Raw genomic sequence first — 14,506 nt, forward strand, 5'->3', positions numbered from 1 at the left:
CCTCTATCCATCTTCGGTCCGCCTTCCCATCTCTCCCTATTTATTTCAGAGCCCCCTTCCGCTCCCCCATTTCTGATGAAGGGTCTAGTCCCGAAATGTCAGCTTTCCTGCTCCTTTGATGCTGCTTGGCCTGCTGTGTTCATCCAGCTCTACACCTTGTTATCCTGGATAGGCTGGGACTGGGGTGTAGGAGTTTGAGACGTGACCTGATAGAAGTTAACAAAAAAATGAGAGGTTTGACAGAGTTGATGGTAGGTGTCTCTTCCCAAAGACGAGAGATGTCAAGACTAGGGGGCACATTTTTGAGGTGAGAGCGGAGAGATTTAAAAAATACGAGGGACAGATTTTTTACGTGGACCGTGGCTCGTGTGTGGAATGAACTTCCAGAGGAAGTGGTGGATGTGGGTACAAATGCAACATTTAAAAGACATTTGGATAGATAGATGAATAGGAAATGTTTGGAGGGATACGGGTCAGGAGGAGAAAGGTGGGACTAGTTTAGTTTGGGATTATGTTTGGCATGGACTGGTTGGACCGAAGGGTCTGTTTCTGTGCTGTATAACTCTATGACACTCCCTAGCTTCTTTCTTCTAGGGAAAAGATTTCCAGCCTATTCAGTTTTTCCTGTGGGGTATAACATCTCAGTTCCGCTATCCCCCTTGTGAAATTCATTTCTTTCCATTTGTTTGCTACCTCTGTATCCTAATGGGGACCGGAATTTTGTGCAGATATGGTCCAAAAGACTTCAAGGCAAGATTACCAGAACTTTTCTGCTTCTCAATTCTATCTGTCTAACCAAATTTAAGCTAGATATTACTAAATGCTTAATGTCACTAATTATTTTCCACTCCTAACCATCTGTTCAGGGGAAACTGAGACCCGGGTGGAAAGCTAAGAATTGTTGATTTTCCCTTCATAGGGCTATATCAGAATGTTGGAGCTTCCTTAATTTAGTCAAAAGCTTGGGAGGAATTAAAATGCTGAAATCTCGAGTAAACTCCAGGAGGACTCAGTAAAGCAGTTGCAGGTAAACACAGGTAATGTTGCCATTGTCATACTTTCTCATTAAAGAGAAGGATGACTGGTGGTTTAGCCTGAGGGTCACCATGCCTCCGATGAGGAGAGAGTCCTTCATGGTAACCTCAGGCAATACAGGAATTGAACTCAGGCTGTTGGTGTTACACTGCACCATGAATCAGCTGTCCAATCAACTAAGCTAACTGACCTGCCAGAGGGAAAGACCTGATAGGAAACAATGCAAACCAATGGCTGCAGTGAAAAACACAATGATTTAAATGAAAGGTTTGCTTGATATAACAACACGTTCTTCCTTCAATTTAGGTCAGCAACAAACAATTGATATTAACATCAAAGTCCCAGATGATGTTGTTCCAGATACAGAGCCGTTATCATTCATCAGTGTTCAAGGTACATTGATTTGGATCATGCTTATATCTTGCCAAATAGTTAAGTATGTTTGATTTTACCTTTATAGGGCTAGCTCAGGATCTTAGAGCTCCTTCTTGGATTGTACAAACATGGACTTTTCTAACATACATAGTGCAAAAATTTGACAGTATTTCCTTCTTTTTGATTTTAACTGTGTGATACATGGTTCAGTGATTTTTCTTTGGCCCTCTTCTCGGTAGCTGCCATTGATTAATCATACTTTCCAATGTCAGAAGATGACGGGTGATTTTCATTTTGTATCCCACCACTTGTAGACACAATCATGGAAATTTGCAGTGCAGAAGGTAGCCATTTGGCACATCTTCCTGTGCTTGTTTTTCTGTTGCCTTCATTTGCGAGGCCAGAAATTTTTGTTTTTGAGTCTAAAAGTTTGTGAATCTCCCCAGGACATAACTGATGTGATCAAAAGTACAACTGGCAAAGAAAAATGTTTCCTGAAGGAAATTGTGTTAAATTTAGAGTATGCTACGAATTTGTGAGCATCCATCTTAATTTTTAAACATTATTTTCCTTCTTATAATTTCTGACTATTGCTTGTTGCTGTTGCCCGAAGTGTATAAAAAAGTAGAATTTTGATAGTGTTACTAAGGAGTGATTCTTTCCTTCCCCGACTGAGAAGCCAGTAACTGAAGAATGTGATTTTAAGATAATTGCAACATAACCATTGAGTGCAGAAGAGGCCTTTCAGTCCATCAAGTGTGTACTGTCAAAAATATGCTATCTATACCGGTCCCACTGTCCTGCACTAGACCCACAGCCTTAAATGTTATGACACTTTGTTTGTTCTTCCAAATACCTTTTAAAGGTTTTGAGGTTTCTGGCATCAACTACCCTCCCAGGCAAGGTATTCCAGACTCCCACAAAAGAGCCAAGATGATAAATTCTTAATGCGATAAGATGGTGCGAGCTGGATTCATTGCGCATAAGAATGGTGGAAGCAGATGCATTCAGTAACTGTAGGAGAGAATAAGATGAGGAATAGAAAGGGAGAAAATGAAGGGGCAAAGAGCAAAGAGTCGCATGTGAGACCATGTGGATGACTGTACCCAAGAGGTGACAGAGATGCAACTGGATGAACGTTTTTATCTTGTTCTGTTAGATTCTGTAAATGCTCTGCAAATAATGTAAAAGATCAGCTGTTTAAAATAGAGTCTTATGAGTTTATCCTCCTATTGGGGCAGTGTTTGCAAATAACCAATTACAATTTTATACTTATTGTTCTTTTACAAGATATAGGAATTATTTTCAAAGTGCACCTTGGCAATATAGGCAATTGCCAATTTACAAATGTCTGACTTTTGAACGGATCCCACACAGCGATGTATTAGTATTAGTTTTAAAGATCTAACATGTGAACATTTGCTTGACTTTCTGAACAGCTATTTTATATTGTGACGTATTGTGTTCCTTCTCGCATACAAAGCAATTTATGAATGCACTCAGGAACAGAGCCCGTTCATAACCCAGGGGGTCCCTGTCAATTTCTTCCAAGACAGTGAAAGAAATCAAAGATTTGTGGATGTAAATGGGGAGAATTACTTTCTGATATTTAGTGTGACAGTTTTATCAATGAGGCCTGATTTTGATTATGTTTTTGTTTGATATAAATCAAAATGCAGAAAATGCAGGAAATTTTCAGCAGGTCAGGCAACATCTGTGGAGATGAAAACAGGGATAACATTTCAGGTTGATTGTTCTTCATCAGAACCAGGAAAGCTTAGAGATGTTACAGATTCTTAAGCAGGTGAAATGGGGTAGGAATAGATAAAGAAATGAAAGGGAAGTTTGTGATAGAGGGCAAATATTGAATGACAATGCATCTAAAGCAAGCGGTTACTTAATAACTAAGGAAGAGATGTGAGTACATGGGGTCTGAATAACAGAATAATAACAGTTGCCACTCAGTAGCAAAAACGGGAGAAAAGCAGGATAGAAATATATAGAGATGGAAATAACATGGATTCAGAAATACAAGCCTTGATCTAATTATTGGAAAGATACAAAGCATCTAATCAAAAGATGAAGTACTTTTGATTATTTCCCTTTTGACAGACCTTCACTTGTGTTCTTTTTCTGCTATCCCTTTCGCCTAACTAAAAGCGGGTAGACTGATAACTTTCTTCAGCTCTGATGGAAAATCGAAAAGATTTTCTGAACACATATTTTAACTGATTTGCTGAACATTTCTAGCATTTTTTGTTTTTATTCCAGAATTCCATCATTTGCAATGTTTTTCACATGTTCATGTATTTTGTTCCCAAACAGGAGACATTTTAGCCCAAACAATTGAAAATTCCATTGATGGAGCCAAACTGAAACATCTAATTAGAGTTCCCACTGGCTGTGGAGAGCAGAACATGGCATCGATAACCCCAGGAGTGATTGTCACCAACTTCCTGGACAAAACGAGGCAGTGGGAAAGAGTGGGAATGGATAGGCGAGATGCTTCAGTGAAGAACATTCAAACAGGTACGCCTCACTCCTTTTATATTTAAGTTTGTTGAGAAAAGGAATGTCATGTTTTGGAAATACAAGTTGTTGCACGTAGACACCATCACTGTTGATTTAGCAAAAATCAAACACAGAATAGACTGTGGGTGCAATCTTAGCATGAGATATGGTGAGAAATTTGCGAGAATTGAGTGAGGAGTCGAACGGCGCCTTTCTCAAAGACAAGACCAGTAAGTCATATCTTCCAACAAGAGCCCCAAATGTTTGATTTCTGCTGGAGAATGGAGAGATGTCCATTAACTGGGCTTATTGGCCAATGCTTACCCTCTTTGCTGCCTAATCTCACTTCATTCAAATGCAGGTTCCAATGCAACATGTGCCAGATGGAAACTAGACTTAGAGAATTCCTGGCTTGGGAGTTGAGCAGGTACTAGAGACTCCATTTCATGACTTGTTCCTCCAGAATTCCATCTTGGACGCTAATGAATCAGGGCAAGTAACATGGACAAAGGCCTCATGCACTTCCACATCATTACACTGTTGTCTGATACAGGCTATCTGCACCCTCATGACTTACCTCTAATCCACATACACTGTGCTTCTGCACTGCACTGCTGCAGTTTAACATGCATTTTTCCCCAGTGTAAGAGAGTCCCAAACTATAGGGTATAAGTTTAAGGTGATGGGGGGAAGATTTAATAGGGAACTAAGGGGCAACTTTTTGTAAGTGGTGGAGCCTGGTACAATTACAACATTTAAAAGGCATCTGTATAGGCACATGGATAGGAAGGGTTTAGAGTGATATAGACCAAATGCTGGCAAATGGGACTAGATTTATTAATATTGGGTTGTCATGGATGAGTTGGACCGAAAAGCCTGTTTCTGTGCTGTACACCTCTATGGACTCTATGTCGCTTTTCATTGAAAAGCAGCTGCAGTTACAATTTTCATGAAGGGACAGGCATCCTGCTCATGTGTTGGACCAGGCTACATCTTAGGAGTGCTCATTTGCTTTCTTAATGCTCACTCGCTAAGCACTTAGCTGATGCTCATTTTGTGTGTAAATTAACACAAGCTACCTTTGGCTATTTATTGTGAAGTCTTACTGCTAAATACTGAAACAATTATTTAAACTTTGTTTCATCTAGCAACTGAAACATGAAAGCTCAAGTAAGCAAGTTAAGCTTCACAACCAAACTTAGCTATTACCCAGTTAATGGTGGAATTAGTTATGCTCCAAACAATAGCATCTGTATCTGGATATGACCAAGGTTTGATCCCTATGCAGGATGGTTTTCTGGGGTTCCAATGCTGTGGAATCCCAAAGTTAAATTCTTATAGGATTTTCTGTCTTATCAAGTTTGTGGTATGACATTATTTATGACACTTCTGAAGTCACAATGTCTACAACTTGCTTTCTTATCAGGAGTAGCTTCTCTGTTCCTGCCATTAACTCGTTAAGTTCTTCTGTAGGCAACTTTAATTTACTATGTGCCAAAAGTCAGCTAGTTATCAAGCAGTTGTTAAAATAGTTTGTTTATGGAGCTTCGACTCCTTCCTTTCCCAGGCATGGTTAATTGGCATGTTGCTTTTAATTCCTTCTCCCTTTTTCTCAGGAAACAGTTTATTCCACAAAGAGTTATTCTGTCTTTTTGATTCATTCTGATTCTTTCAATCGATGATAGTTCTTAAAGTTTACAATAGCACATTCACAGCATCCTTGCGTTGCTTTGCTTTGACAATGCCTTCAAAGCCTGTGAGCTATATGACCTAGAAGGATAAGGGTAGCAGATACTCAGTGCTATTACTGAAGGAATTCCAGGATTTTTACCCAATGATGGTGGAGGAACGGACTTAAAGTTCCAAGTGAGGATGGTCAGTGGACTGGGAGGTGATGTTCCCATGTGACTGCTGCCCTTGTCCTTCTGGGTGGTATACATTGTGGGTTCAGAAAGTACCACCTAGGGAACCTCGGTGAATTGTTGCACAATAACCTGTAGATAGCAATGCTGCTGCCATGATGCATAAGTGATGGATGGAGTGAACTTTGAAACTGTTAGCTAAGGGGGCAATCATGCAGGCTGCTTTGTTTTGGATGGTTTTGAGTGCCTCGTGTTATGTTGGGGTTACAGCCATCTGGGCTTAGTAGGTGAGGGGAGAAATATGGAGATAGGCAGTAAGTTGGTGTTGAGCTAAAATAGGTCATGAACATGTGTGTACATGTGTGCGTATGTGTGTTCATATTTCTCTCCTTTAGAAGAGATAAGACACCCCATTTGGAAATGGCCCCATGTCACCTTAGGGAGAGTTAAGGTACTCTTTCAGGCTGTGGGAAGGCATGCTTGTCCATAAACTCAGCAAAGTGGCAAAGAACCATCCAAAAAAAACATATAGTTAGATCAAAACAATGCTCTGAGTTGGAGTGTGCCTGGTTCTATAAACCCACTGGGTGGATCAGAGCCGTGTGGCTGACTTTCCCAAGGGAGGGCCTGTTGACAGAAAGTTCCACCTGGTTATTTAAGGGAAATGTTGCTTACTGTAAGGTTTTTAGACATAAAGTATTTACCATAAGTGAAATATTTGTTGAAATAAACATTGTACAGTTAAGTGAAATGTTCCATTTCCTAAGGGATTCGTTCTTGCAATTTCACTGTGGTCAATGTTTCATTTGTACCGATGACTGTTTTTTTAACAATGACTTAGCCAGTAGACTGATAACTTTATTTTCTGTTGTGCTGCCTTCTGATTACTGGCCATGCTGGATGATAAGTAAATTGGTTTGAACAGGGAAGGACGGGATGGGAGATGAGTTGGAATAGGGGTTTCGAGGACCATGGGAATGATTGTCAGCATATAGGATGTAATGGACTATGAGCGATGGTCAGGGGATGGTACAGGAAATAAATGGAGCCATCAGGTGCTTCAGGGGCATAGAGTAGTATTGCAGTATAAGGAGCCATCAGAAGATGGTTGATGTCCATAGGTTGACCTGCGATAGTGAGGGACTATGAGAAAGGAGTAGACGGGCATACTTTGATACAAATATATGAGGTGAGTGCATGAATGTGGACCACTGCAGGGGTATGGGGGAGCAATGGGGTAGCTCCAGGGGCATGGATGGGACATCTGAAATGAAGGGGTAAGAACAAGAGGGGTTTTCTGTTTCAATTTTTAGATTTAAATTTTGCATACAATGCTGGAATGCCCTGGAAACCTCTATAACTAACCTCTTAGAATTAGATAGCTTCTTAGGATCTTGGAGGAAATGTATGAAGGAACAAACACAGAAATTGCTGGAGAAACTCAACAGGTCTGGCAACATCTATGGAGAGAGAAATAGAGTTAACATTTTGGGTCCAGTGATTCTTCTTTATAATTTCTTCTTCAGTCCTGCAGAACAGTCATACTGAATTCAAAACATTAACTCTGTTTTTCAGATGCTGCCAGAGCTGTTGAGTTTCTCGAGCAATTTTAGCTTTTGTTTCAGATTTCCAGTATCTGCAGTATTTTGCTTTTATTTGACATTTGAGGTACTTAACAAAACTCTTACTTCTACATTTGGAATTGGCTTTAATTGGTCAGTATTTTCTGAAGGCTTTCAATATTCCAATACTTCCCAGTTCCTGTGATTCTGAACTGGATTGCTGTTTTTGCACAAACTGTTATGCTTTCTTGTTTTGTATTTTCAGCATTGGTAGAGTTTATTTTCTTCTCACATTGTTTGCATTTCATTTAGGCTATGCTCAGCAATTGGCTTATCGCCAAGCAAGTGGTGCTTATGCAGCATTTACAACTCGAGAACCGAGCACATGGTAAGCTTATAGTTAAATTAGTAAATTAAATGTCTCCTTTCTCTTTCTGGTAATCCTATAGCGACATACTTTACAATGACGCATCCCAGGTACTCCTCTGAAATGCTTTGCAATGTCAAGGCATTTGCCAAAAAGCTGTTCTGAAACTGACTCTAAAACAAAAGTCCCTTACTGAGAAAGGATCGCAGGACTCAAAGCCTCAGCACCAGGGAACTAGATGCCATGCCACCCTCAGGAAACTGTGTGGAATCTGCACTTTCTCCCCTTGTCTGTGTGGGTTTCCATTGGGTGCTCCGGTTTCCTCCCACAGTCCAAAGACGAACAGGTTAGGTGGATTGGACATGATAAACTGTCCACAATGTGCTGATTAGGTGGCATAGTCGTGGTAAATGCAGGGTACGGGGACTTGGTGGGATGCTCTTCAGAGGGTTGGTGCAGACTTGATGGGCCAAATGGCTTCTCTGTGGTCTGAACGGATTCTAACATCTATGGCCTGAAACATTAACTCTGTTTCTGTCTTCGCAGATACTGCCAGATTTGCTGAGTGCAGGAATTCCTGTTTTTGTTTCAGATCTCTAGCAACTGCTATTAATATAGTCATAGAGTCATACAGCATGGAAACAGTCCCCTTGGTCCAACTTGTCGATGCCAAACTAAATAGTCCCATTTGCCCGCATTTTGCTCATATCCCTCTCAACCTTTCCTAATCACATACCGGTCCAAATGTCTTTTGATTGCTGTAACTATACCTGAGTTAGCCACTTCCTCTGGCAGTTCATTCTAGTTATGAACGCTTTGGTTTATTTTAATGTTGCTGCTTCTCTCTACCAGCTAATTGTACTGGTGTCAAAACAATTCACATTGCATTGCTAGCTGTGCAGGATGTAAAAATCGTTTTGCAATCTCCCATGCAATCTTTTTTGATTTGTTCATAGATGTGGGCATTGCTGGTTAGGCCAGCGTTTATTGCCCATCCCTAATTGCCCCAAATGGAAGTTAAGAGTCAACCACATTGCTTTGGCCTGGAGCTATATGGAGGCCAGAATACATTAGGATGGCAGATTTTCCTTCCCAAAATGACATTAGTGAACCAGATGGGTTTTTACAGCAATTACAACAGTTACACAGTCACCATTACTTCAGATTTTTATTGAATTCAAATTTGACCATCTGCCTGGATAGAATTCATATCCATGTCCCCAGAACATTGGCCTAGGGTTCTGGATTATGACATTATCACTACAACTCTCAACTCCCACAATTTGTAGGGAGAATTCCCTTCTGAAACAATTAATCTCCTGTGAGCTAACGTCAGTGATACTTTCTATAGCTGCTGAACATAATGAAACCTTCTAAGCTGATTCATAAGAGGGATTACCAGGCTGGGTAACCAAAATGTTAGCGAATACTTCATGTCTAGATGACTCTTCATGAGAGCTGAGAAGATGAAGAGGCTGGCGATGAGACATCTCAATTCAAAATGTACGCTCACTCTCTTTCCACAGATGCTGCCTGGCACACTGCGATCTCCAGCATTTTTTATTTTCAGTACAGATTCCAGCATCTGCAGTAATTTGCTCCTAGCCAAAATCTTAGTCAGAGTTAGTGTTTAAAGAGGGTTGGAGAGGAACGAGAAGGAAATGTTCAGGGAAAGTGTTCTGGAAGTATTCACTTCTAGTTAAAAAGTTTGTTTCCACAAAAGAAAGTAAATCTGTATTAAATAACGATGTGTAGAGCTGGATGAACAGAGCAGGCCAGGCAGCATCAGAGGAGCAGGAAAGCTGATGGTTTGGGTCTGGACCCTTCTTCAGAAAACAAAAAAGTTTTCTGATGTTGCCTGGCCTGCTGTGTTCATCCAGCTCTACACCTTGTTATCTCAGATTCCAGCATCGGCAGTTCCTACTATCTCTTTGGATTAGATAATATTTATTCAGCATCTGTGCCTTGGGTCATGATTACTGTGGCAGTGACACATATTTAGTGTGAAACGATTCTTCAGTTCAATTTGCTCTAGAAAATCTGTTCCTTGTCAGATCCTTCTTTTAAAAGTTGGCTTTCTTTCTGCATAGGCTGACTGCTTACGTGGTGAAAGTATTTGCAATGTCGTTCAATTTGATCACAATTGATCCGAATGTTCTATGTGGAGCTGCACAGTGGCTGATATTAAATAAACAGAAGCCTGATGGTTCGTTCAAAGAAGATGCTCCCGTAATTCACGGAGAGATGATTGTACGCAAGTGTTTCTTTTTATTCTTTATCATTCAGGATGGTTGCATTGACAAAAAACTAAATCATCAAATCATGGAATCATAAAACAAGACAGGCCTGAATGAGGCCATTTGGTCCATCGTATCAGTGCTAATGCATTGAAAGAACTATTCAGTAATTCCTAGTCCATAGCTCTTTCCTGCATTTTACTCCTTCAACTATTCCTCCAATCCTCTTTTGGTAGTTATAACTGAATCTACTTCCAGCTCTGCCTCAGGTAGAGCATCCCATGCTCATGAAGACTCATTACGTTAACAAAATTCCTCATTAATTCCATTCCTATATGAATTACTCTGATCTGGGCCCTCTTGGCACTGGAAATTTCTTTCCCTTATTTACTCTATCAAAACTTACAAACATTTTGGGCACCTTTATTGAAATTTCTCTTGATCTTTTTCTTTGATCTTTCCCCATCTCTTGAATGCCAGCTTGGACTAATCCCGCTGTAACTCCTACATTCTGTTTTCACCCTTTTGTTATTTGCCCTTCACTATTGAACAATGTTCCCTTAACAAGCATATCGCCCATGGTCTCATTGATTGGTGGAACAGAATCGAGGGGCTGAGTGGCCTACTACTGTTCCTAAGTTCCTATGAGCCGCTGTCTTCTGGACCTATGCAAACATGGAACAATAACATTTCTTTTCCCACTTTAAATTCCATAATTACATTCTCCACTCTTCCGTGATGTCTGTTCCATTCCCCTCTGTTGGAAATCATCCAACAATATTTTTTAATGGGAAAGTCTCCATGTTTATAAACACAAGTTGCTTAGGAAAACAGTTAACTCGTAGCATTTTAATGGCTCATTCAAAAACCAAGAAAACAGTTAAATGCCAAGGCTACAATTTTCTTCCAGAATTTTTGTTTGAAGTCGTTCAGTTCTTGCCCAATTTGGATTCATACAGCACACCTGATATTCTAAAATGGGCACGTTGTTCCCTCAATGAAACTGAGCCATTGACATAATCATGTAGTGATTGGCTACATTTTGGGGTCAATATCTTCTTTGGGTTTTCTCGTATTTTACCTTTTTAAGCCTTTGCTAAATCCTGAACTCCAGGAATTAATGCAGCGATCGCTTTTGGTCTTACTCTTGTTATTTGCTTGAAGTGATAGTGTGGAAAAGTGCCAGAATGAGGTGTCTCATTGTTCTTTTGCATGTTGTTTTCCTTTTATAGGGAGGAGTCAAGGGATCGGAAAGTGATGCTTCATTGACTGCCTTTGTACTCATCGCATTGTTTGAGTCTAAGGCTATTTGTTCTCCTCAGATGGAGGTAAAGAGATCCTTTTTATTCAGTGTAAGATAGCATTCAAGGCGGGTAAAGCTCAGCAGGTCTGGCAGCATCCGTGAAGGAGAAAACAGGGTTAACGTTTCGGGTCCGGTCTGAGGAATGGGTCACCGGACCCGAAACGTTAACTCTGCTTTGTCCTTCACAGATGCTGCCAGACCTGCTGGGCTTTTCCAGCAACTTTGTTTTCGTTCCTGATTTATAGCATCCGCAGTTCTTTCGGTCTTTAATCAAGTCTGGAGTTGGTTAGTTGGCTGGTTCGTGCTGCCAACAGGTTGGGTTCAATTCCCACACTGGCTGCGGTTACCATGAAGTTTCCTCCTCAACCTCTCCTCTTCCTTGAGGCATAGTGACCCTCAGATTTAACCATCACTAGTTGTTACTTTCTTTAATGAGAGAGCAGCTCTATCTGGTGAGCTAGATCTAGTAAGCTATGACGGCTTTATCTTTCAGTGCTCAATATGTCGGGGTGATATTTTAATTCAGAGAACTGGGGTGACACTTTACAGAAATCAGTGTCAGTTTTGGCAAGTTTCACAGAAGGTTTCTCTCTGTGATCCCTAGTGGCTTTCTCTGAAGCCTGCCTCATTACCAAAGCACAACATCTCCAAGGTGTCCTCCTGGTACCTCACTGTCCCACTCAGGCAGACCATAATGTTACTCGCCACAGTGGGGAGCTCCCAGAATTCCCAGCACTGGTGTCATTTTGGAAGACCAGCCGTGCACGAGGCCGAGTGCTCTTGGCCGGGAGTTGGCTTTCATCATGCAAATAGTGAAAGGGCGAATTCACAAGGGACACGTAGAGGCATAGAGTCACAGAGATACACAGCATGGAAGCTGGCCCTTTGGTCCAACTTATCCATTCTGACCAGATGTCCTAAATTAATCTGTCCTATTTGCCAGCATTTGGCCCATATCCCTGTAAATCCTTCCTATTCATATACCGATCCAAATGCCTTTTAAATACTGTAATTGTCCCAGCCTCCACCACTTCCTCTGATAGCTCATTTCATACATGCCCCACCTCTGTGTGAAAATGTTGCCCCCTTAGGTAACTTTTAAATCTTTCCCCTCTCACTTTAAACCTATGCCCCTCTAGTTTTGAACTCCCCTCCCCCAGGAAAAAGACCTTGGTTATTCACCCTGTTTATGATTTTATAAACCCCTTTAAGGTCATCCCTCAGCCTCCAACATTCCAGGGAAAATAGCCCCAGCTTATTCAACCTCTCCCTGTAGCTCAAACCCTCCAGCCCTGGTAACATCCTTGTAAATCTTTTCTGAACCCTTTCAACTTTCACAACATCCTTCCTACAGCAGGGAGACCAGAATTGAACGCAGTATTCCAAATGGGGCTTAACCAGTGTCCTGTACGGCTGCATTATGACCTCCCAATATTACTCAGTGCACTGACCAATAAAGGTAAATATACCAAACAACTTCTTCACTGCCCTGTCTACCTGTGACTCTACTTCCAAAGAAATATGAGCCTGCACTCCATGGTCTCCTTGTTCAGCAGCACTCCCCAGGACCTTACCATTAAGTGTGTAAGTGCTCTCCTGATTTGCCTTTCTAAAATGCAGCACCTCACATTTATCTCAATTCAACTCCGTCTGCTGCTCCACATAAGTGGCATGACTGACTCTTCATTGCAAGCACAAATGCTCCTTTGTAAATGTACTAATGATTCAGAACCAAACTGCACAGGCTGCCCATCCTTGGCACCATTCTATCTTAGAACCCCATCTAATGGAGTGCCACTGTTCCTCCAATGCTCAGTGTGGGCCACAGCTAAGCCATACCAACAATCATGCTGAACTGCCTCCCTGATGAAGCCAAGCTGGTTGTGACTGTCGATGAGCACCTGCTGCAGTAACCTATGTCGTCCAATGCACTATCCCCTCCCCTCCACCACCACCACCCTCCTATCTTGCGTTTTCCCACTCTTTACAATTCGTGTTCTTTCTGCATCCCAGCCTCCAGTCCAAACAACTCGTGTTCCCATTTTCCTGACCACAGCAATGATTCCTGGTAACCACCTTTGACGTTCACTGGGCTGACCCCTGGAATTGACCACAGCCCATCCCATCACTGACTTGGACGGACAGCCCTGACTGAGGAGTGACCAGACCACTGACTGATGTGAATCCCCAGACTGTGTGCACTAGGCCTATAGGACTCACTGGGACCTAATCCTTGGACTATTGAGGTACTGACCCCTTGACTTTAGCACCTCAAGTGGACAACAGACTGGGTCCAAGCCCTGGTACCAAAAACAATCCTACCTTGGCTAACTGTGCTGAGCTCCTTCTGACCCTCCTGTTTATATCTGTCAGCCAGGGTTCCCTGATTGGACCAGATTAACAGCGCCAATCAGGGAACTTGGGATCAACTTGCAACACACATGTTCCACTTGCTGCATTTTCCAATGATAATGTCAGTTGCCTGTGTGCAGCCCTGTGTGCTTCAGCTAGTAGGTGCTTTCACTTGGTTACATCGTTAATCCCACTCTTGCTGCAGTGAAATAACTCCACAGAGCTTGGTATCCCGCCACCAAGTCGCCCTTTAATTACTAGGGGAAAGACCTTGACGCTGATCCAGTTCCCTCGGAGCCAGATCTCAGAGTGAATGAGATGGCTGACCCTTCCATTTATATCTATGAGCCAGGGCTCCATGATTGAAACAGGTTAACTGCCTCAGTTAGGCAACTTGGTTTCTATGAGGTCCACCTGGCTGACCTCATTATAATCACTGCTGTCTCCATTTCTAAAATTCTTTTGAATGTGAAGAACTCTATTATTTGGGAGGAAACTTGATGCCTTTGAGAATTTGACATTCATTCAAAACCCAAGAAGACCTGGCTAAAAGATGGAACTTATTTTGCCTATTTAATAGCCGTTGCACAATGGCTAGAGTGTGTCAGCTCATGGTACTTGGTGAAATACCATTTGAAAGCCTTTTGATTTAATTTTCATGTGTTAATTTCAGAGTTATGAAGACAGCATCCAAAAAGCAGGAGACTACCTGAACAATCGATTTAATGATCTGAAGAGAACATACTCTGTGGCAATAACAGCCTATGCACTCTCATTATTGAACATCAACAAACTAGACACCCTGATGAAATTTGCTTCAGCAGGTAAGGAAGATTAATAGATGCTTACACATTTCATCTCCCCTACTTCAGAACATTTCTATTGTCACTCTGTCCATCTCT

General features: G+C 41.6%; 1 protein-coding gene across 1 annotated transcript in view; it reads left to right on the plus strand.

Annotated features, from left to right (window-relative positions):
* LOC125447479 (complement C3-like) overlaps nucleotides 1-14,506 on the plus strand; it is a 108,092-nt gene that overhangs the window by 56,044 nt on the left and 37,542 nt on the right. Inside the window, exons 23-28 of the mRNA XM_048521868.1 lie at nucleotides 1,342-1,428; nucleotides 3,736-3,939; nucleotides 7,658-7,733; nucleotides 9,803-9,962; nucleotides 11,182-11,277; nucleotides 14,278-14,428. Coding sequence (XP_048377825.1) covers nucleotides 1,342-1,428; nucleotides 3,736-3,939; nucleotides 7,658-7,733; nucleotides 9,803-9,962; nucleotides 11,182-11,277; nucleotides 14,278-14,428 — 774 coding nt within the window. The remainder of the gene's footprint in view (nucleotides 1-1,341; nucleotides 1,429-3,735; nucleotides 3,940-7,657; nucleotides 7,734-9,802; nucleotides 9,963-11,181; nucleotides 11,278-14,277; nucleotides 14,429-14,506) is intronic.

The sequence above is a fragment of the Stegostoma tigrinum genome, chromosome 35 (genome assembly GCF_030684315.1).
Source record: "Stegostoma tigrinum isolate sSteTig4 chromosome 35, sSteTig4.hap1, whole genome shotgun sequence".
NCBI classification, from domain to species: Eukaryota; Metazoa; Chordata; class Chondrichthyes; order Orectolobiformes; family Stegostomatidae; genus Stegostoma; species Stegostoma tigrinum.